This window comes from Siniperca chuatsi, linkage group LG15, assembly GCF_020085105.1.
Source record: "Siniperca chuatsi isolate FFG_IHB_CAS linkage group LG15, ASM2008510v1, whole genome shotgun sequence".
In the NCBI taxonomy this organism is placed as follows: Eukaryota; Metazoa; Chordata; class Actinopteri; order Centrarchiformes; family Sinipercidae; genus Siniperca; species Siniperca chuatsi.
Genome location: NC_058056.1, coordinates 17,743,544 through 17,765,637, shown reverse-complemented (window position 1 = coordinate 17,765,637; position 22,094 = coordinate 17,743,544). Strand labels below are relative to the sequence as shown.

The 22,094-nt window shown below is 39.1% G+C and overlaps 3 protein-coding genes across 6 annotated transcripts; 2 read left to right on the top strand and 1 right to left on the bottom strand.

Annotated features, from left to right (window-relative positions):
• Positions 1–279: 279 nt before the first annotated feature.
• On the top strand, positions 280–5,810 carry klhdc2 (kelch domain containing 2). 2 transcript variants are annotated; one of them, XM_044166594.1, is made up of 14 exons: positions 280–431; positions 1,081–1,382; positions 1,490–1,569; positions 1,655–1,772; positions 1,943–2,055; positions 2,446–2,530; positions 2,732–2,815; positions 3,006–3,086; positions 3,262–3,320; positions 3,526–3,635; positions 3,727–3,799; positions 3,962–4,049; positions 4,153–4,205; positions 4,326–5,810. In XM_044166594.1, the coding sequence occupies exons 2-14, from the start codon at positions 1,095–1,097 to the stop codon at positions 4,447–4,449; spliced, it is 1,356 nt and encodes a 451-aa protein (XP_044022529.1). In that variant the 5' UTR covers positions 280–431; positions 1,081–1,094; the 3' UTR covers positions 4,450–5,810. The 2 variants fall into 2 exon arrangements, with proteins under 2 accessions (XP_044022529.1, XP_044022530.1); XM_044166595.1 differs by lacking the exon at positions 280–431 and adding an exon at positions 558–853.
• On the bottom strand, positions 5,811–15,139 carry LOC122861744 (nuclear export mediator factor Nemf-like). Of its 2 annotated transcripts, XM_044166583.1 has the most exons (32): positions 14,945–15,139; positions 14,766–14,834; positions 14,114–14,216; positions 13,685–13,810; positions 13,395–13,543; positions 13,216–13,283; positions 12,980–13,069; positions 12,764–12,837; positions 12,592–12,662; positions 12,412–12,487; positions 12,128–12,268; positions 11,762–11,970; positions 11,514–11,687; positions 11,311–11,374; positions 10,913–11,001; positions 10,694–10,797; positions 10,480–10,542; positions 10,252–10,364; positions 9,673–9,730; positions 9,494–9,552; positions 9,289–9,409; positions 8,944–9,202; positions 8,818–8,860; positions 8,667–8,716; positions 8,313–8,454; positions 7,840–7,917; positions 7,473–7,691; positions 7,195–7,230; positions 6,907–7,013; positions 6,780–6,823; positions 6,593–6,672; positions 5,811–6,118 (listed from the first exon to the last, which is right to left on the bottom strand). In XM_044166583.1, the coding sequence occupies exons 1-32, from the start codon at positions 15,001–15,003 to the stop codon at positions 6,041–6,043; spliced, it is 3,216 nt and encodes a 1,071-aa protein (XP_044022518.1). In that variant the 5' UTR covers positions 15,004–15,139; the 3' UTR covers positions 5,811–6,040. The 2 variants fall into 2 exon arrangements, with proteins under 2 accessions (XP_044022518.1, XP_044022519.1); XM_044166584.1 differs by lacking the exon at positions 14,766–14,834.
• Positions 15,140–15,186: 47 nt separating this feature from the next.
• Positions 15,187–21,889, top strand: LOC122861749 (MAPK/MAK/MRK overlapping kinase-like). Of its 2 annotated transcripts, none has more exons than XM_044166592.1 (12): positions 15,187–15,535; positions 17,216–17,330; positions 17,744–17,833; positions 17,927–17,997; positions 18,140–18,218; positions 18,326–18,374; positions 18,478–18,656; positions 18,893–18,994; positions 19,136–19,309; positions 19,458–19,617; positions 19,735–19,932; positions 20,211–21,889. In XM_044166592.1, the coding sequence occupies exons 1-12, from the start codon at positions 15,262–15,264 to the stop codon at positions 20,283–20,285; spliced, it is 1,566 nt and encodes a 521-aa protein (XP_044022527.1). In that variant the 5' UTR covers positions 15,187–15,261; the 3' UTR covers positions 20,286–21,889. The 2 variants fall into 2 exon arrangements, with proteins under 2 accessions (XP_044022527.1, XP_044022528.1); XM_044166593.1 differs by lacking the exon at positions 15,187–15,535 and adding an exon at positions 15,750–15,959.
• Positions 21,890–22,094: the final 205 nt, after the last annotated feature.

The window sequence follows — 22,094 nt, the reverse complement described above, 5'->3', positions numbered from 1 at the left end:
TTGAAGTCATAATAGACTGATGATTTGAATGCCAAATTAAGATTTTGATTCTTCATATTTGCAAGCAATGGACTGTTGCTGTGTATATAAACTTGTTAATGAAAGGGGTTAAACAAGTAAAGACTGACTTTAGACAATTCTGACAAGTATTTTTAAAGTTTTAAAGTATTTTGGGACTCCATGGATAACTTAACTGTATGCTTGTTTTTAAATGAGAGCTGACAGCCTGCAAGGTATTTAAAACCACCGAACAGAACATAAAAATAGGTATGTGCCGAGTTGATGGTCTACTCTACTGTTTTATTCCGACCTTATCAAGATGGCAGATTTAAGAAGTCGACAACTTCCGGTCGTGCCCCCAGAATGCTTGTGATGACCTCACATAAATGTACTGCTTTTGAAATTTGCAGGAAAAACAAACGTCTGAGAAGGTAAGGTAACGACAGGTGTAAATACATTTTACCGAGAGCTGCACTTGCATGTAGGTTAGCTTTAGAACCTTTCTTACAACAAATTGTTCGAGTGTTTTGAATTTTCAAGTTCACAAACGTTGTGTAGCTAACGTTAATTAACTGACGAACAGCTGTTAAGTGCTCGTTAGGTTGTTGCTAGCCAAATAGTTTAGGGCATTTTACCAAATATATCCGTTAACTTGGGCTTTCGGTTAGTCTTCTATCTAAGACAAAGGCTAAGCTAACAGCTAACGTTCATTTAGTAACCTAAATAGTTAAGCTAGCAAAGTAGGTCAACAGTAATCGTGCTGCCAGCTAACGTTATCTGGTCCGTTGCCCTGAATTATAGTTATGCTAGCTGAATTATTGCTAACAAAGTGACGTGGACTAAAAAGTTTAAGGTATTGATCAGTAAAAACTCGATACCTTACACAGAGAGAACATGCCGATGTTGTTGTCTCTTATATATGGCTGAAAAATCTCTTGTCATTTCCTGACATCCAGTGTTTTGGATGTTGGTCGTTTTCTGTTGGCCTACTTTTAGATTATTGGTAATAATCAGTTAATCGAATAATCCTATTAGCAGCTAACCTAGATGATTTCTCTCTCTCGCTTCTTGCCCTGCTAGGAGACAAGAGAGACATGGCAGAGAGAATGGCAGAGATGGAGGAAGACATTGGAGATCTGCCAGCCGGAGAGGATGACAATGACTCAGACAGAGATGAAGATGACAGACTGTTTGCTTGGATGGTAAATGACGATATGGATGAGGACGAGGAAGATGAGGAGGAGGAGGAGGAGGTGGAGGAGGATGAACAGCCCTTGGACACTGAAGCAGCTGAATCATTTGAGTTGGATACCCCAGCTGAGCGCAGTGGTCATATAGCAGTGGTTGACAGAAACATCATGTATGTGTGGGGTGGATACAAGGTAAGGAGTTTATTAGATGTATGTCCTACATCTGCATTTTCATTATGTATGAACATTTTCCCACAGTTAGCATATTTAAATGACATTTTATTCCCCCTCTGTACAAGAATGCTCAAAACCACGGATTCTATGACTTGTATCTGCCGAGAAATGAGATCTGGACATACAACATGGAGTCAGGAGTATGGTAATAGCTGTTACATTTAATTTGCATACACTATATTTATGTCATTTGTAGACAAATAAATTTAAAAAAACCTGAATGTTCACAGGACAAAGCATTTAGCCGGAGGTAACCTGCACACATCCATGTCAGGCAGCTGTGGGGTTTGTGTTGATGGAGTCCTCTACCTATTTGGAGGTCATCACGCCAGGGGAAACACAAACAGGGTACAGTTTGTGTGTTACATTCAGCTAATTTCTTAACATCCTCTGTTTTTTGTTGTTGTTTCATTTTTTTCCAAATGAGTGCATCATGTTTAAACATAAGACCTTGAGGCGGGTCAGCCTGCTCTTTGTGATTATCTTTCTGAACTGTATTCTGTGCCTGTGCTTTGCAGATCTACCGCCTGCCTCTGAGAGCTTCCAGCCTCATTTGGGAGGAAATGAGGGATCTTAAAGGACTCCCTCCATCCTGCAAGGACAAGCTAGGGTGCTGGGTTCAGAAGAACAGGTGAGGGATGATTATATAATTATGACTATAGCAAAGACAAGAATCTTTTGACACAAAAATTTGATTTAAATAAAAAAACTATTTACAAACTTCCACTAAAAGTCAAGTCAGTTTTGTCTTTTAGCCTGCAGACACAACAATGAAATGTCTTTTTGCCACAAAGTGTCATAAATGAACTGCAACTAGGTTTCTTGAGTGTTGAAAGACATTAAATGTTAAACATCTGGCACACCTCAGGACATTTTAATGTGGCCATTAAGAATTGAGTTTCAGCCATGTGATCATGTTAACCATGGGTGGTTAATACACAATAATAGATTTATAAGAGTAACAGATTGTTATCTTGGGAGATATATTTTAAGTGAGCTTTGTCTGATATTGTTTCCACAGACTTATATTCTTTGGGGGATACGGCTACACTGCACAAGGACCTCATCAAGGGACTTTTGAATATGATGAATCATCTTCACTTGTGGTCTGTAAACAAAAATCCTCTCCACATGAGGAACTCTGACTTCAAGTGTTGCATCTTTTAATCAGTGTATATTTCTAAATTTCATTAATTTAAAAGAAAATCTCTCTCTTTCATAGCAAGGTGTACAAAAAACTGGAGTGTCTATAAAGATACTTGTGTAACATTAGATTTTTTAAAATGTATTTATTTTTGCTGCTGCAGTGGGACAGCCCTGGGCGAGGCTGGAACAACCACATCCATATCCTGGACCTGGAGACATCTACATGGAGCCAGCCCATCACCACGGTACACACATGCACAGACACTACCAATCTCACCTCACACAACTTAATCACACACACTAAAAAAATTTAAAAAACATGTATGTGCATGTTGTTGTTTTTTTTATTTTCAGAAATGCTGTCTTTAGGAATATTAGGAATAAACACTGAAAATTAATTGATATCTATTTTCTCTTTGTTGGTATGGCCTGTAGGGGAACACCCCATCACCCAGAGCAGCTCATGCCTGTGCCACAGTTGGTAACAGAGGTTATGTGTTTGGGGGACGATACAAGGTAAGGAAAATAAAACTAAGAATTTAAGAGGAGGGTGTGTTTTAATATTGCCTACCTGTTCAAAAGTATAGATAGACACAGATTTGCAAATAATGCAATACTGTAAAATGAATAATTTGTGCATCTCTTCTGTTGTCTAATTCCAACTCCCATCTCCATGTCCTTTGGTCCACAGAACTACAGACTGAATGACCTATACTACATTGACCTGGACACATGGGAGTGGCATGAAATGTAAGTGTTGTTCTTTTCATTGACATAGGCCTCACCACAGAATGACAGGAGGGGAATGATGCCCAATATTATCTTCAAACATTTGTCAAAAATTAACCATCTTTCTTCCACTTTTCTTATTGTAATGTGCCAACCCTTCAGCATTCTCTCACTTGTGTTCTTTATGCTCTAATGTTCCCCTCTGACCCTCCCCCGCTTGTTGTAGGAGCGTTCCCCAGCAGGGTCCTGTGGGCCGGTCTTGGCACTCCTTCACTCCTGTGTCACCAGACCACATCTTCTTATTCGGAGGTTTCACCACCGACAGAGAGACACTGAGTGAGTCTGACACTTGTTCTGGAGTAGCAAATAAATCCTGGCCACCCCAAATGATCGCTGGTCTGAAGAAGGTATCATCTGTGTTTTTCAGGTGATGCTTGGCTGTACTATGTGAGCAAAAATGAATGGCAGCCTTTCAAACACAGTCACACAGAGAGACCAAGGTAATGATTTTATCTTACTGGGAACACTAATATTTGTGTGCTTGTAGATTGTTTCAGCTAAATGACTCTGGGGGATGACCACTCATTTGGGTGTGTTTGTGAAAATGTTGAGCGAAGATACTGTTATGTAACCAGTTCTTGACACTGTGCTGTGTATTTCAGACTGTGGCACACAGCATGCTCTGGTCCTGATGGGGAGGTGTTTGTGTTTGGAGGGTGTGCAAACAACCTGTTGTCTCATCACAGAGCTGTAAGCTGCAAGTCATATTTTAATATAACATACTTTTTTTTACAAATTAAAAGATTTTCTACCTAATTTGACCTTTTTTTAAATTTATTTATTTTCTTGACAGGCTCACAGCAATGAATTACTGGTTTTCAACGTGCAGCCCAAATCACTAGTTCGGTGAGTATGTGCAGAAGCAAAGGACGATGCTCTACAATTAGGACTTATTTTACACCTGAAACTGAAATTTCTCTTTTTTTTATTATTTTGTGCTCATATTTGCCTGTCCCCACTCTCCAGGTTCTGTATGGAGGCCGTCCTGCAGCACAGGGAGCGTTTGTCTAGTTACTGGGATTGCTTGCCTAAACACCTCCTGCACAGCCTCAAACAGAGAATGGCACGCGTCAACACACTGGGCTCCTAAGCTAAGAGGAAGCCATCAGTCTAGTCTGGAGGATTACAGGAGAATATATATGTATGTATGGACGGGATGAGTGTCACTCTCAAAGCAGGTAGTCCTATTGGAGCATTAGTTTAATGTATGTGGACACTTGCATACATTAAAAATCTCTAAGCAATAGTGAACAGCTGTGGAACTGTTGGAAATGGGTCCTGAGTGGCGCACAGGCGATCTTCAAAGCTCTTCATTAACCTTTTCTGTTTATCTTATACGTCAAACTCTTGCAAAGATAGTAGAACCGTTAGTGGAGTAGCAGTTTCAGGTCAGTTTTTGTTCAGCTTTCTTTGCTCAATGTAATTTTTCTGGACGACTTTACTCCTTCTCAAAAGCTAAAATATAATATCATGGTTTTGTTTCTGCGATAAATGGATCGAAGAGAAAATACGATAAAGATAAGTTATTTTTGTCAGCATTTAGTAACTGCAAGTACAGTGAGGCTATGACCGTACTTATGTGTCCAGGGAGGTTTTGTTGACTAATGCTAATAAAAGAATCATTATTTTATCTTTGAAAATAAGGTGTTAAGATTGTACTAGCCAGTGCAGTAGGAGATACCTGTTCAGCTAGAAATATGGACAGAAAACCTTACTCATGTTTCAGCTTTTCAGGAAGACCACTGAAAGAAACCCTATGTATTTTCACTCATTGTGTTATTGAGGCGAGTGGGAAAAAATTTTGCGTGACAAGAGGGCAGGACTTCGGCTTTGTGTTTTCACAAACTCCCTTTCCTCCACAAGATTATAGTGCATCCTGTAGGTATACCCAAGAGTCGAGGGCAGTTCTGGTCCTTCAAACACATACGCCAGTCACCAGTCGTGGAAATTGTGGTTTTCACTGTTCTTCCTCAAAAATCGAACCAACTTAAAATGTGTCTAATGTCTTAACACTAAATGCAGTGGTGCAAGGCTGAAGCAGGTTTGCTTTAACAGTGCAGATTTTTTTTTTTAGGGAGTCTGTTTTCACAGACCTAAAACTAGTGCTTTGTTACGCAAGACTATCTACTCTGAAGCCACAGAAATGTTAATTTTTAGTTTTTATTTATATATATTTGTCAGGAAATATGTGGGTTCTTTGTTCTGAAAAAGGCTTTTAAAGCCTTTTAAATTGTGTGGCTCCTGTAGCATTTAAATTTTATTTAATCAATTACTTAAAAGTACTACGAGTGTATTGGATGTTGAGCCACATTGCACTGAAATGCCTAATGTCAGTAGGGCTTTGTTTGTATTTGCCTGGTTTGCACAATGTTCCCTTGGTGTTTTTTATTGTAGAATACAATGCATACTGTTACTTTGTACTCAAAGAATAAACATATACTATAAACTGTGTTCTGTTCAGCTTTGTTAATTTACATGTTTTCATTTCAAACAAATTGTTGGTCAGCAAATACAATCTTTAGAATAAAATTATTCATTTCCAAACAGGAACACTGTACTGTAACGATCAGATCTTAACCTATAACAGTTTGAAAAGTAGTTGGCAGAGTCCCACTGAACTGCAGTTCTGTGTTGAATACTGCAATTCCACACTTCTTGCCAGGTCGGTGTTCACTCGTCTCTTATTTCTTCTTGGCAGCCAGTAGGTTTGGTGCAGACACTTTAACTTTGCCTGGCATGTTTCTGGATAGATCAGTATCCTGCAACACAGGATGATATTAGAGGGGACATAGTTTGAATTGTAGCATCAAGAAAACCAAACTACCATATGATTATGGCTGCAACTAATGATGATTATTACAGATTAATCTGTCAAATATTTTTTACAATGCTTTGTTTAGTCTATAAATTGTCAGAAAATAGTAAAAAATGCCCAACACAACTTCCCAGAGCCGAAAGTGACTTCAACGTGTTTATTACGTCCACACCCCACAGATATTCAACATAAAATTGTAAAACAGAAAAGCAGCAAATCCTTAAATTTAATAAGATGGAGAAAATAATTAATTCAAGTAACTGAATTATTTGATTATCAAGAGTGCAGATTATTTTTCTAATTGTAAATCCATTATGTCGATTTACAAATCAATCATTTCAGCACAAGTGATTGTAAACACTTAATAGAATTTAGAGCTACTTTTAACAGATAACTACAATGCAGTAAACTTCTTTACCTTGACACTGCGGAACAGGTCTTTTTCTCTGGTTGACGTCTCTTTGGCTTTCATAAAGCTTAAAACTGCAGTGCGTGCAGCTGGTAGGAACAAAGAAAATAACATTACTATCAATTCTAAATAATTTTCACTGTAAAAACAGTAAGTAAAGGCTTTATAATTAATTTAAATGGATCACTATTCTTACCTTTCCCTTTCTTCTGAGAACCTGGTGTCAGTTTCACCTTATGTCTGTGGAAAACAAATGACTCATTTAGCCTGAGCACTCTTCACTTTGTCTGTCTCTTACACACAAAAAGGTCAATTGCACGTACTTGTGGTTGGAAAGGGCAGTGTATGGAGCACAGACTGGCACAGCAAACAGCAGCACATCTTCAGGATGAGGCTGGCCTGTCAGAGAGGTGAGCAGATTCTCTGCTTCCTGAGGCAGCACAAAGGAAAACCACAGTTAGACCAATGCTGTAGCAAACTTACTGGTGGGTTCAAATGAAGATGCAGAATTAACATGCATAATGCAAAATATTCTTTGAATTATTAAAAAAATATATCAAAGAAGGAATAATGATTTATTTCTATTACAGAACTATTATACTAGAACCTACCTCTGCTCCGGGGTTGTCCTGGTCCACATCATCTTCCTGAAAGAGAGGACAGCATTGATGATGAACAAACATACAATACAAAGCACATGTAAAGTATGTATGTATACATTTAAGTCACTTTGAATTAATATACAAACTTTGAATTAATATACAAAAAACACAACTGAAAAGAAATGGAGGGACATTTTAAACTTTCTCTTGGCAGGTAACTTTGATAACCACCAGACAAATAGTACATTTCAGACACCAGTTTTGGATCTTTGAAGTATGGCATGTACCTTGTCCTCCTGTTCAGCAGGACCTCCCTCCTCTCCAGGCTGTCTCTCCTCATTATCCTCCCCTCCTCCAGTCTGCTCTGGTTTCTTCGCTGCAGTCGCCACATTACGAGGTTTCTGGGGTGGTTTCTGAGAGGCTGGTTTCCTGACAGATTCGTCTTTCCCCTTCCCTTTCTTTCCTTTCTTTCCCTTATCCTTCTCCTCCTTAGTGGAACCAGCTGACTGAGGAAGAAAAGCAATTGTACTGTTATTTATTGTGTCAGTGACAACTGTGTAGACCTGATCTGCAGTAAAAATTTTGCAGATGGCGTGATGGCAATGTCACTGTGCAGTACATAGTAACGACTGTGTTGTTTTTATTCATCGTCACCCCGAGCAGCTGCATCATCAGCTCCCTGTCCTCTTCATCCTGGTCTTTGTACTTCTCTTTGATCTTCTTTAACTTGTTCTGTAGTGACAACAGGAAAGACATACACTCAACACACAACACAGACTGAAGTATCAGATGAGTTGAGGTTCAATATTGATCCATCGAATATCATAGATATAATTTACTTGAGATGTTATTTCAGTCATGTCTTCTTGAATAATTCTTATATTTTGTTACAGCATTTGATACTGTAAACATCAATTTTGCAATTTGTGATAAAAAATATTATGAATTTTAATAATCATACCAGTGTTGTTTGCCACCTAATCCCTTGTAAAATTACTTTGCTTTATTCTAGGTTTTATTTGTTTTTTCTGTATGTTTTAGTCTCCACGTATTGTTGAAGGTAGTGTTACTTTGTTTTAGATTTGGTCCTAAGAGCAGAACATCTTATCTTCACACTTCTCTCTTACCCTTTGACCTCTCTTCAGTGGCTGCTGTGAGGGGCCTCCTCCACCTTTGGATCCCTGATCGACTGCTGATCCACCAGATGAAATCTCAGTCTTCTCTTCAGTGTCACACCCTTCCTGTTTCTGCTTTTTCTTCTTCTCTTCTCTAGTGGCAAAAGACAAAAGCACCTGAGGATTAAATCAATGAATGAAATGTTTATACATTAAATATATTGTCCTCTCCATCTGCTTGTTAAGGAAAGAAACCAACCAAATGTCTCAATACTACCTGTTGCTGAAAGCCTCTTTAGTTTGTGGTATGAGCTTAACAGGAAGAAGTACACGATTAAGTGTAAGTATTTTATTCCATTCATTCACCTTCTCTGCTTGGCCGTCATGTGTTTCTTCGCCTGTGAGTCAACCTCAGCCTGAAGAGAAATTAATGAATTAACATTAGTATGAAGTGTTACACCTTTTTACTGACATGAAACTGCTGTAATCTATGTGGCCTAAGATGGTAACTAATTACCTGAGTGGTCACTTCCTTTTTGAATCCAGGGTTCTGAGCACTCCTAGAAATAAAGAGACAATTTCATTAAGTATTATTCATTGTCATGTGACACTGATAGTGTTTGTCTAGCAGTGGTAGCATTACCTGCTGGGCTGTAAATGAGAGAGGGAGATGGTTGTATCTGGAAAGCTGAATTCTTCACTTTCTTCATTCTTCATCTCCTCTTCCTCCCCGCTGTCTTCCTCTCTACCCTCCTCTCCCTCCATGTTGTCCTCCTCGGGAACAGCGGCCAGTTCTCCACTCGCACCATCATCCCCCACAACCACCTTTTTAGTCTTCTTTTCCATCTCTCCTTCTCCTCTTGCTCTCTCCTCTCCCTGATCTTCATTGCTGCTATCATCACCTGCGAAGGCGACAGAATCAGTTACAACACCTGAATGTGGTTGTAACATACACAGTGAATGAAGTCAGTGATTTTGTGTCTGCTACCTATCAGCTCCTCTCCCTCCTCTAACAGCTCAGCAGTTCTGGACGAGACCTCCTCCATGTCCTCCTCTACAGTCTTCACCTTTCTCTCCCCTCTGTGCCGAAACACACTCTCCTCATCAACCTGCACGGAGACAAGCATGAAACTTAATTGTCTGAAGATGGTAAAGAATTAAAAATGCCCTCACAGCTCATGATGGTATTTTACCTTGAAGATGAATCCAAAGCCCATAATCAGGTAAGAAGGTGGCAGAAAGTTTTTCTTTCCTGGAGAGAAATAAATCAAATGTTAGGTCCTCTGCCAGACATCATCGTAGCACTTACACTTCTCATATTTGGCTCTGGTGCCTTACAAAATGTATACACCTTAAATTTTTACTGTCATACCTCTGATCATGAAACTTCCAGTGGTCAGGTACTCTCCAGTGGGAGCTGTCTTAGACACCTGAACAAAAATAATAGATATAACACCGCCAATTAATAATAAATAATGCCAACATATCTGCTACATCAATGTCACAATTTAATTATTTTGCTGCTCGTAGTTTATTTTTATTTCCCCATGTCTTTGTATGTGTAAGTTAAAGTTACCCTCTGGAGTTTTTATAGAGCAATGTCTTGTTGCCCATTTGTTTGTATGAAACATGCCAAGGAACGTAACAATATGAGGATAATATGATGATAAACCGCAAACATATCAAAATATAGTTTGCCTCTTGGCTTGTTAGCAGCAAATATGCTACCTTGTTTTAACCCAAACTCTAGCAACCTTACAAAAAAGTACAGAATGCAGTAAAATACATCATTCCTTGTTTTTTTGTCTCATTAGAATGGGTGAAGAGAAATTGTCCCATAAAGTTAAAAAATGGAAAATGGACAATCAGCATTCAGTATGTGGGAGATACAAATAAATATATATAAACATGACAAGGTAACAAATTTAGGTGCGTAATATTGATGACTCACCTGATGATGATGAACCCACCAAGCACTGGTGATGATCTTGGCATCCCAAGCAGCACTGTAGCACACAGACATAGTGCCAGCTTCTGTCAGCGTACGCGGAGGGATAGGATCACCTGGAGCAGGAAGATGGAGAGGCAGAGAAGGGCAAAGAAACACAAAGAAATGAGTGAAATGTATTTCAAAAAGTGAAAAAATTAGGTCAAATAGCGGAGAAGCCACATGGTTTACCTGAGGGGTTTTTGATGACGCAGCTAGTCGCTCCATGGAGGTCAGCGTGAACATAGATATCACCTGACAAAGTAAAGGTACACATGAGGGGATAAACCAGCTCACTTTTGAAGGTGCTTACTTTTTAAGGTAAGAGTGTGTGTGTGTGTGTGTGTGTGTGTGTGTGTGTGTGTGTGTGTGTGTGTGTGTTTGTATATAGAAGTTCATTCATTACCTGCCCGGAGGTAGCGTTTGACAATCATCTCGTTCTGCTGCTGATCCCTTCCTGCAATAACTAGATAATTCTCTGAGCTGATGAACCATAAGAACTTCTCAAACCTGCCAAAAGGGGAGAAATGGTTGAGAGAATGAAAGACCGCTTGTCACATATAAAATAAAAATACTGAACTGAAATAGGAATATGTATAGGTACATATGGTAATGTGCATCTTACCAGTAGACTTTCCTGGCCTTCTGAATGGTGGTCACAGTTTGAACCTCTTTTAGTGTTTTCTGTGTTTTTTTCTCTGCAGATTTCATAGCCTTGAAAGACATGAAAAAAGCATTTAACAGTATATGAATACATCATGAAAGTATGATGACTTGTCAACTGCAAAGCTGTCTTGTGTCAATAAATTGAGTGATTATACGGTGCAATGTCCCCTGGAAACACAAATACAGGCCTTGCTTTGACTTTAAAAGACCTCGCTGATCATAGAATAATTTGACACCATAACCTTTACACTGCAATAAATGCTGAGTATGCATATGAACAAAAGAAAAGGCACCGCCTCTTTTCCTTACATCATTCCTTGCCTTAAACCTGAGTGTAGTATAAAACAGCCTTCTTACCTTATCTGCTGCTTCAATGGTTTTATGTTCCTTCTTTTCAGCACTGCGTTTGTAGTCATAGTACCTAAAAAAGCATAATGACAAGTTCCATCAGCTGTACAAAAAAAAAAAAAAAAAAAAAAAGAAGAAGAAAAAAAAACACACTTGTGACATTCCCCACACAATGCTTAATTCTATGTTTAATGGATTACATGTAAACCTACTTTTTGGCATTGGCATAAGCCGACAGGCCAAGATCCACATCCACCAACATGGGCTTGTTCCTTTGCAACTTCTTGTTCTGTCCTTTGTCTTTAATTTTGTTTTTCTTCCCTTTCTCCTCTACCACATCTTTTCTCTCTTCCGCCTCCTGGTCTTCCTCAGAAATATATGGATTCCTAGTAGAGAAAAGACACACATGAGCCAAGAGTGGTCGGTGGTACTTATGTTTCTGTGTCAATGATGGTCTCACTTTAAAAGCATGGTGATATGGTTGGTCTGCAGCTTCAGCTCCTTGATGGCGCAGGCCACAGGGTCTCCAGCAGCTTGAGCTTCTTTGACGATAATGCCGATCTCAGTCCAGTCCACCTGATTGGCCAGTGCACTGCGCACCACCTGCAGCGCCCTCTCCACCACAGGAAGGTTCATCTCCACCAGTTCACCCTTTATTCTGTCCACCTCCTGCAACACACATGACAAGATTTCTTGGATATGTATTTCAAGCAACGTCGAGATAAATTGGCTTTTAAATATCAGTTGATTAAAAATATGGTAAAGCAGGAGCCATTGTGTGCAGCATTAACAGCAGACAAAGCTAAAAGTTGCCAGTAATGCTGACCTGTGCTTGGTGCAAGGCCTCCAGTCTCTGCTCGTGGTCCCTCTTAACATTTTCCAACTTCTTCAGAGCCTGTTTCTCCTGCTGCAAGGCCTTCATGTCAATCTTCTGACTCTCCATCTTAGAAAAGAACTCATCCACTGCCTGAGTGAGGAGATCACATTGGATTCATATCACATTCTTCCAAAAAAGTGTGAATTCACACTGTAATGGACAAAAGACCAACATTCTTTCCTAAACAAGGCATCAAGAAATTAAACCAAATAAGCAGCCATGCTAATGTTTACCTTGTCAAAAGTATCAAACTCCAAATAGGGGCTATTTGCATGCTGGGCAAAGAGGAATGGGTAGAATTCATCATATCTGTAAGTAGACATCATTGACGTAAATGAAGTAACCATAATATAAATAACTAGCTGAAAAAAGTATGTATAGTATTCTCCCATGTGAAACAAAACAGGACATACGTGAGCAGTTCTTCGCTGGGTTTGCCAGGAGTTAAGCTTGGTTTCTTCTCACTCTTTTGAATGATGTAACCCTTGAATTAAACAAAGCAGAGTTTGTGAATATAACAGATCTATTACAGAATCCCAAAGTACTTTCCCTCAAAATAAAGGCCGCTTATGAAAGATCTCTTACTTTGCCACTGAAGTTCTCAGTTTTCTCCATATATGTTTCTGCAATCTGCAGGGCTTCCAGGATTTTAGGTGCAACTGAAAAAGCAGCCAGATCAAATACTGTATTTAATTTTTATGAATAAAACATAAAATCTAAAACTAGAACCACTACTTTCACTGGTCTGGTACTGCAATTAACCATATGCCAACAACTTTTACTCCAACTGCTCTACTATACCTTGGGCAGCATCAACTTGGCTGTCAACTTTGACAGAGCCCGGCAGTCCCGCCTCTATCAAACTGTGCTCTATCAGAGTGGCTCCATAGGCTGGAGAGGTGTTTGGAAAGGACACAAAACACGGTTCAGTCGTTTCATTGACATGGTAAAAGAAGTTTAAGACATTTAAACTGAAGAGAAATTCACATGTATCTGTTTTAGTTGAACAATTCAGAACTGGTTGCCTGGCTACTTACGAAGGTGAGGGTTCAGGACCCTTTTCACTTGGTCTCCATTCTGTGCTTTGCTGAGGATTTCAGTGAGTCTACATAAAAAAGCAATAAGAGAGAATTAGTTTTCTCTGATATAGGAATAATATACATTTATTGAATTCTGATGGATGTCCATTTGGTCCACAAACTCATCAACTCATCACCGCTCTAAACTGATGAGAGGTTCAGGGGGTCGGGCGCTCTCCACAGGGTACCGCTCTCTCACAGCCATTTTAACGTCTTCTGCCTCTGCTGTACGAAACCGCAGCAGGTTCAGGATGGTGTACTCATGGTCTGCAAGAATGATGTTACCCTGAAGATGAATAGGGACAGACCATAAAATACACACATACACAAACACACAGACATGCGTCAATGTCATGGTTTGGATCAGGGCTGAGATTATCTGAACAGCACACGATGTTAATATACACGTCTCACAATGTTTTCTCACCCTGTCATACAGTTCGATAATCAGGTGGTAGGCAGCCTCATCTGAGCCAAACTGGATGTCAACAATCCTGTCAATCCCGAGCTGCTTAACCTGGGTCAACCGCCGCGTCTTCAGGTGTTTTCGACACTACAGAGAAAGTTGTTAAACATTCACTTTCATCACAACTAATAAATAAACAAATACACATCTGGTAAGGGATTTGTGGGGAAAAAAATGAAAATCACAATAATGAGAAGATCTTGTATTGATATTGACATAAATATCAAATCAGTTTTGGGATAGAAAAAAAAACATGTAAAATTGTCTGGTTGATGTTCATCCCACTGGACTTCAAGGAACCAAGGGTTTATATGGAATTCTCCATTAAAATCATATAATAATTAAAAAAAACAGTTGGTCAATCTTATTCAATAAACAAGATGTTCTTACTTTCATTGCAAAGCCCGAAGGCATCATGTTCTTGGGCCATTCAAAGTCTGTGGAGTGAAGACGAATCCCAGACTCGACCAGGAGAACAGCTTTGCTGTCAGGCCTGAGATAACAATATGACACTGAGTTATACACGCTGACTTAAAGTGGTGGGATATATAACTAAATACATTTACTGAGCACAATTTTGGAGGTACTCATACTTTACTTGAGTACTTCCGTTTCATGCTACATTATACTGTACTTTTAACTTAACTTTTATTTGACAGCTATCTTATCATAGATACTTTGCAGATTCAGACTTTACATACAAAACATATGGTAAGCAAATATAAAATGATGCATTGTTATAAACTACCCAAATGTCTAAACTGAGCTAAAATGCAGCATAGATATGAATACATCAGTAATAATCATCAAATAATATACTAATTTGACTCGGCCACTCTGCTGCATAATGCCGACTTTTACTTTTGATACTTTAATCACGTTAGCGATAATACTTTACATTACTTATAATTAGAATAACAATTTTGAATGTAATGGAGTATTTTTATATTGTGGTATTGCTACTTTACCTAACAGCTTCATGCGATTTGAAACACCATTACATTGAAACTTTGAGACAAGTTTTTTTTCAAACTGTCCTTACATTTGTAGACGGATGAGATACGTCTTATTGTCGATGTCATACACGTTGTTTACTCTCATGCCAATGTAGCTGTGAAAGAATGAGGTAAAATAAATGAATGGCAACATCTGTAGACAGATCCGCATTAACGATGGTTAGCTTAGCAACCCCGCTAGAGGCAATTAAATAATATCACCTACTTGGCATTGATCTCGGCAACAACTGCCCTGATATCCACAGTGGTGAATCTTGTTTTCATGGTAACCGAACACCTGGCTACAATTAGAAAAAGAAAGGTAACCACTAAGGCAACAAAATCTCATTTCTAGTGCAACATCAGCAAGGAAAACATGCAGAGATCTGCTGAACATGCGCACAAATGACATGTTTTTACGGAAACCGACGTGGAGCAAAAATGAGAAGGTCCACGCCTTTTAAACACTGAACGTTAGTGAATAGAATGCATTGATTGTGTATGGGATGCACTGGTGCCTGGTAACCTTATGCTATTACATGAATGCAATGGACCAGTCGCTGTGCTCTCGCAGGGACTATTTCTAGGTGTTATTACGCTAATGATAGGCTCTTTGGAATTAAATGTGCACTAATGATGCACTACTCAAACTGGCTTATTGGCGTGAAAAACAGGGCAAGCCTTCGAAATGCATGCAAAACACCACCTAACATCGACTGGAACAATAGGGGAAATGTTGTGGACGTGCAGAACAACAATCCGCACCCTAACGAAAAGACATCCGAGCGAATGGTCACCACCCACCTCTGGAAAAAAGGTAAGGAGGTGAAATATGCAGCTGTAAAGACGTTAAATATCTGGGCCTGCAGCGAATAATTCTGCTTGACTGGTATTTTTTCATACAAGGCAGGGCATATTCTGCTGCGTTGTAACTCTTAATTCAGAATGTTTTCAGCGGCGCGACCAGAAAGAGTCAAACATTCAGCTGGAGTTTCTAGTTTCCTCCTCAGGTCAGAGTGGAGGGCGAAGGCGTGCTCTGTTACCAAGGCGACGGTCAGCCAACAGGGCTTGCTAGCGGGGCTAGGCTAGCAGCCGTAAGACGAGTTTCATGTCCTTTTGACACCTCGATGCGCAAAAAAACCCCTACATTTTCAAACCTCATATTGGAAATGTACTGTCCAGATACGTATGTTATGGATATTCGACTTACATGCGGCGGCTAAGACACAAAGGCATGCATTGTAAGTTGTGAGTTAACGGCTGAGCAGAGTGATGACAGGTCTCACGTCGTTGAGGTTTCGCTCCAAAGATTTCTTTCTTATGTTTGCTAGCTAGCTGTTTGCTAACCTTTATGAGTATCTAGCTGTGGCTTCGTTGTCTCTCGTAAGCATATAACCGAACACATACGTACCGTAATATAATTTATAATCATGTTTTTATTGAGCACTAATTTAACGCTTAGGTTTTTTGGCATAGTTTTAACCAGTACTTTGGTAGATGTCATTGAAAATGACCAATGTGACAGACACCTGACCTCACCTGTTTAACTGGTCACTCTTGCAAATGTATTGTGGAGGTCTTGCAGTACCACAGAGAGAGAATACATTTACTGAATACAAAAATTGGATGAATCACAGTATTTGTTGTTGTAACGGCAGTTCGATTTGTTAACATTTAAAGGGACTGTTCACCCCAAAATCAAAAATACATATTTTTCCTCTTATCTGTAGTGCTATTTATCCATCTAGATTGTTTTGGTGTGAGTTTTGGAGATATCGGCCATAGAGAAAAAAAAAATACATTTGAAAAACTCAAGAGCAACGTCTCTTTCCAGAAATCATGACCCGGTTACTCAAGATAATCCACAGACCTTGCTGTGAGCAGTTTCATGTGGGAACTATTTTCTTTCTACCGATAGTTCCTACATGAAACTGCTCACAACAAGGTAAAATGCTAAAATGATTAGTAGATTAAGCGATTAGTCAGACTACAGAAAATTTAAAGAATTTAAAAAACAAATACACAAGTTCCTGTCTCTAAAATGTTAATATTTGCTGCTTTCAGTCTTCTATGATAGTACACTGAATTTCTTTGAGTTTTGGACTGTTGGTCGGACAAAACAAGACATTTAAATGTCAACTTGGGTTCTGGGAAATTAAGACGGGCAATTTTAATTATTTTCTGACATCTTATAGACCAAACAATTAAGGGAGAAAATAATCTGCAGACTAATCGATACTGAAAATAATAATTAGTTGCATCCCTATATGAATGTAGGGCTTCTAGCTGTGAATCGGAAAATCCCAATTCCCTATACTAGGGGTGTTTCAGTTTTTACTAAGGAACACAGGATTTCCTTCTAGATTATGCAGACTTGTTTTTCTGTAATTCAGCTACTCACAAATTTCAACTGATATTCATTAGTAATATTATAGAACAAAATGTGTTTATGCAAAATTGTCCCCTTTATCCGTCTTTGTTTTTGATTGTTGTGCAGGCTACAAAGTAATCAAGAAAATCGGGGAGGGCACATTTTCAGAGGTGGTGAAAACGCAGAGCCTGAAAGATGGGAAGTTCTACGCATGTAAAACCATGAAGCAGACAATTAACAAGTATGTATTCTGCAACAAAATGTTGTCCTGTGCTCAGGCAACCAGTGGTACATTTTTACCATACTCATTGTGTATGGACCCTTGAAACTTGAGTCAGCAGCTTGACACCCCCTTTGCCTTAAGTATCTTATTAGATGCCAGCTTATTCCGCCTTTGACCTTGTAGTGATGAGGTTACAATAGATGTGACTGCTTGAAATGTGAGGTGTCGGTGCACTGGTTTTTAACATGACTGTGCCCTTTGAATCTGTGCAACCATTTATCTTGTTGTTATATATGTATAATGTTACTGTCATATAAAGCTGTAAAAATGAAATTGACCCAGTGGCCCTCATCCTCATTGCACATTCTGCAAGTAAGCAGATATGCCATTTGACTATACAATTAACTATAGTATACACCTGTCAAATTAAGTCTGGAGCAGGCCAACAACCTGCGGGAAGTCCAGGCAATGAAGAGACTGAGCCCACATGCAAATATCATCCAGCTACATGAACTGATTTTGTGAGTACTGGAGTGTTGTCTATTATGACGTTATTGTATCGCCCCAAGCTAGTTTCATGTGGCATGTCATATTAATCTAATACAATGTTTCAGTGACAAAGAAACTGGAACTGTGTCTTTGATTTGTGAGCTGATGGAGATGAACATCTTTGAGTTCATACAAGGTAAGTCTGCAAGTATGACAAAAGAGTACAAGCATATAATAGATCATTGTAAGGGTGAACTGGAACTTGAAGATGTAGATGTAGTCTCTCTGTAAAGGTTTGGGTGAATTATGGGCTGATATCGGTTCTTCATTCCTTGTAGGAAGAGAAACGCCACTGCCTGACCATACAGTAAAGAACTACATGTACCAGCTTTGCAAGTCACTTGAACATATGCACAGGTAGTTATGAAAAAGCTTCAGTTCACATTAAATGGTCAAATAAAACGATTGTTTCCCCCATCTTCCTATTTTCTTTTGTCGTTTTTTTTCTTTTCTTTTTTTTACAGCTGTGGGATCTTTCACAGAGATGTGAAGCCAGAAAACATATTAATCAAAGTGAGATGCATCATTATCATAATTTGCTTTACAGAAACATAACAGTGGTAATCTGGTTTTGAGTAATATACATTTAAAAAAATATTTTGTACAACTTTTGCAGCAAAATGGTCTGAAGCTTGGCGACTTTGGCTCATGTCGGAGTGTATACTCCAAGCCCCCACACACAGAGTACATCTCCACACGCTGGTACAGAGCCCCAGAGTGCCTCCTCACTGATGGCTACTACAGCTTAAAGATGGACATGTGGAGTGCTGGTTGTGTCTTCTTTGAGATCATGAGGTACCTCTGCAGGGGAAGGCCACAACATTTCATCTGTAGTACCTAAATAGGACAACAGTTCACAAGTTCATGAGACAGGACTGGTTATACACGATTTCATGTACAATTACAATGATACCATTCAGTTTTCTTTCTTTGTTATTTGATCGATCCTGTCTGCCACCACAGGCATAAACAAACGCTATGTAAATACCTTTGTTGTGGCAGTCAGATTGTTGTATACCCATGTGTTTCAGTTTGAATCCTCTCTTCCCTGGAACTAATGAGTTGGACCAGGTTGCCAAGATCCACGATGTGTTGGGGACACCAGATGAAAGTATCCTCCACAAGTTCAAGCAGTAGGTGTTCCTCGTCAAATATGTTGATTGAAGAGTGTGTCTTTGTTACAGAAGCTGTACACATAAACTGTGAATCTGTGAATATTGCATTTTTATGTGCTCAGAAAACAAGACATCTCATGGTTTATTAATGCGTGGCAGGTCTAGGGCGATGCATTTCAACTTCCCCCCTAAAAAAGGCACCGGTATCTCACGGTTAGTCCCTGGCTGCCCGGCTCCAGCTCTGTCACTGCTCTATCAGATGCTCGCCTATGACCCCGATGAACGCATCACTGCAGAAACAGCCCTGCGCCACACATACTTTAAGGAAATCAGGTAAACCATGCAAATAAGAAACAATTCATGACCTTTTTAATCAAATATGCATGACAAAATTGCCAGATTTGTTGATAAGACAAACTGTGGAACGACTTAAATTTTAAATCCTGTCATTTGTAATAGAAGTCTTGCTTTTTTCTCCCAGGCTGGCAGAGAAGAAAGCCGAGACTCTTCACAGACTTTCTGGGACTATGGATGGAGTAGAGAGCAGCGGGACACACAACTCCTTAGACCACATCTGGCGCCCAACCAGACTTGGCAAACAGCTGAGGGGAAGACACACAAGGCAAACACCTTTAATGAGCGTAAGTCTTATTTCTACTGGTCAATGTTAAAGTCAACTGAAGTGAAATGTCCAAAGCCCACAAGTCCAAAGAATTACGAATCCAACTGGTACCATCGGATACTTTCTCTCTCTTCAGCACAACATGAAGCATGTAGCAGAGCCCCTCATCAGACGGAACGTCCCTCATTATCCTGCAGAGCTGCCCAAGCTCAACATGGTTGTACCGGGACCACAGATCTCCTTCCCAGTCTCCACTATGCCTGCATTTACTGTCACCCACCGAGGTACACTGCCAGCCATCGCGTCGAAAAAGTGGCAGTCACGGTTGGCCAAGGTAAACACAGGAGTCCACAGATATCAGGCTTTTAACATTTTTTAATCATTCAGGCATTTAGGCCTCCTGGGAGTCGCATCTACCAAGGGCACTGTGGAAATTAAGTAAAACACAGCTGACAGGTTTGTTTTAACTATCAGATGTTTTTAAAAATGCTCACTATGTTGTATTAAGGAAAAAAAGAGGAATGTCAAATCAATAAACCAAACAAGTGCCTTGGTAATGCTTTCATTAAGGGCTTTGATTTGGCATTCAGGCTGCATTTCCTCTTTTCACAGCCCCGGGATGAGTCACATCGCGCAGCTTTCAAGACCTGCATGCCACCTCTGGATAGGAAACATGGAGGCTACTGAGAGCCAAAAACACGTTTCATTAAAAATCGCCTTTTAAAACAGGATAGACCTGATAAATAGGTTGTTGAGAGGACAATGTTTGGACAGACCTGATGTTGAAATCTGTAAAGCAACACTAATTTGTTTGAGGAAAAAAATGCAATGAAGACCGCCAAGCCTGTCAAACTGTTTATCCCTCATTGTAATGACACAATGTGTTCTCTACACAAACAATTAGAAGCTGTCATATTAATGTTGGATTGAGTCTGTGGTTTAGTTATAAGCTCAGTTTTACTTGACCTTGTCAAGTGTTACATGTTTACAACTGTTTAGAAATATACTTCTGATATACAATCTGAGCCTATTACACAAGCTAAGCAATAAGATATTTGACAAGTGAACAGCCCTTTACCATAGGTGAATTAAATTCTATAATTTCTTTGATGGGGAACAGTGCCTTTAAAAAGTAGTCACACCCCTTGGACTTGTTCTGGTTGTATTAATTAACTTTGAATCACAAATGATTAAATAAGCCTTTTTTTTACACTGATCACCAGAAAAATAAAGTCTCTCTTTAGATCAAACTGATCTAAATTAAGTGCAAATGAAAAACACAAAAAAATATTCAGTTGAATGAGATCGCCTATATGTAATTGTGGTGTGACAAGTGGAGTCAATGTCCTGGTAAAAACTATATCATAAAGACAAAGGAACATTTCAAACAAATCTCCAATAAGGAGATTGAAAAGTAACATTCTGGGATAGGATACAAGAAAAAATTGAAAATATGTAAAGTATGTTAATGTCCTGGAGGAGCCAAGTCAGAGAGCAGAGGTAAATCTAGTCTAGAATTTGTGGCAGGACTTGAAAATTGCTGTTGCAGTCTTGCAAAGAAGACAGACACTACCAAAGTCAGAAAATACTACACATAGTGGCTTTAGTTAATCAGCTGTGATTCAAAGTTTTAAAGTAATAAATATGAAAACGTCCAAGGCTGGGGTTGAACACTTTTTATATACACTGTATACTTGTGATAGTCTGTTTTCAATAGCTGTGAATGAGCTCCTTGGGACAAACTGATTTGTAGAGCAATAGTCTTCCTGTACAAACGTAAACAGCAAAAACATTCACATTAAGTGCTCCGCAATTATTCTTCAACATCGTCTTTGGAGCACTATTTTAAAGGCACAACTGATCCAACTGTAATGTAAAAAAGTGCCCCCCTGCAGTTAATAACAAAAGATGAGAACATTTGTATTTGCAGATTGGGCCTGAAGAAAGTCCTGAATCTTTTTTTAATGCTTTATTTAGAATGTAGCTTTGCCAGTACCCTCATACTTCCTCACTTGAAGCATTGTGGCTTTAAAAAAAAGTACCATTTCATTCAGAGATGTGAGCTCATTAATATGGACTGTGACTCAGTCTGCACCTTATTGTGTTGGTTATTGTGACACATAATCACAGTAAACATGTGTATCATTTGTATGTTGTCATTAACCTGGATTACAAATACTTAAATCTCTTACATGTCTGTATAACCACCTGACACAAAAATGTTGACAACAAATTGATGAGAATCCTGATTTTTTTAAATGAATAATAAAGTGGGAAATGTAAAAATGTTATCCACGTCAAAAACATATTTGGGTAACCAACTTTCTGTCTAGTATAGGGGTCACTGGATTCTTCGTGGCATCAACAATGATTGGTTATCACACAAAAATAAAGTACATAAATTCTACATTAGTGTCCATTGGGAAAGCCTCTTTGGCTGAATCTCAAGTTTCTTATCTGAAAACTTTCATGTGGATTTTGTTAAATTTCTTTTAA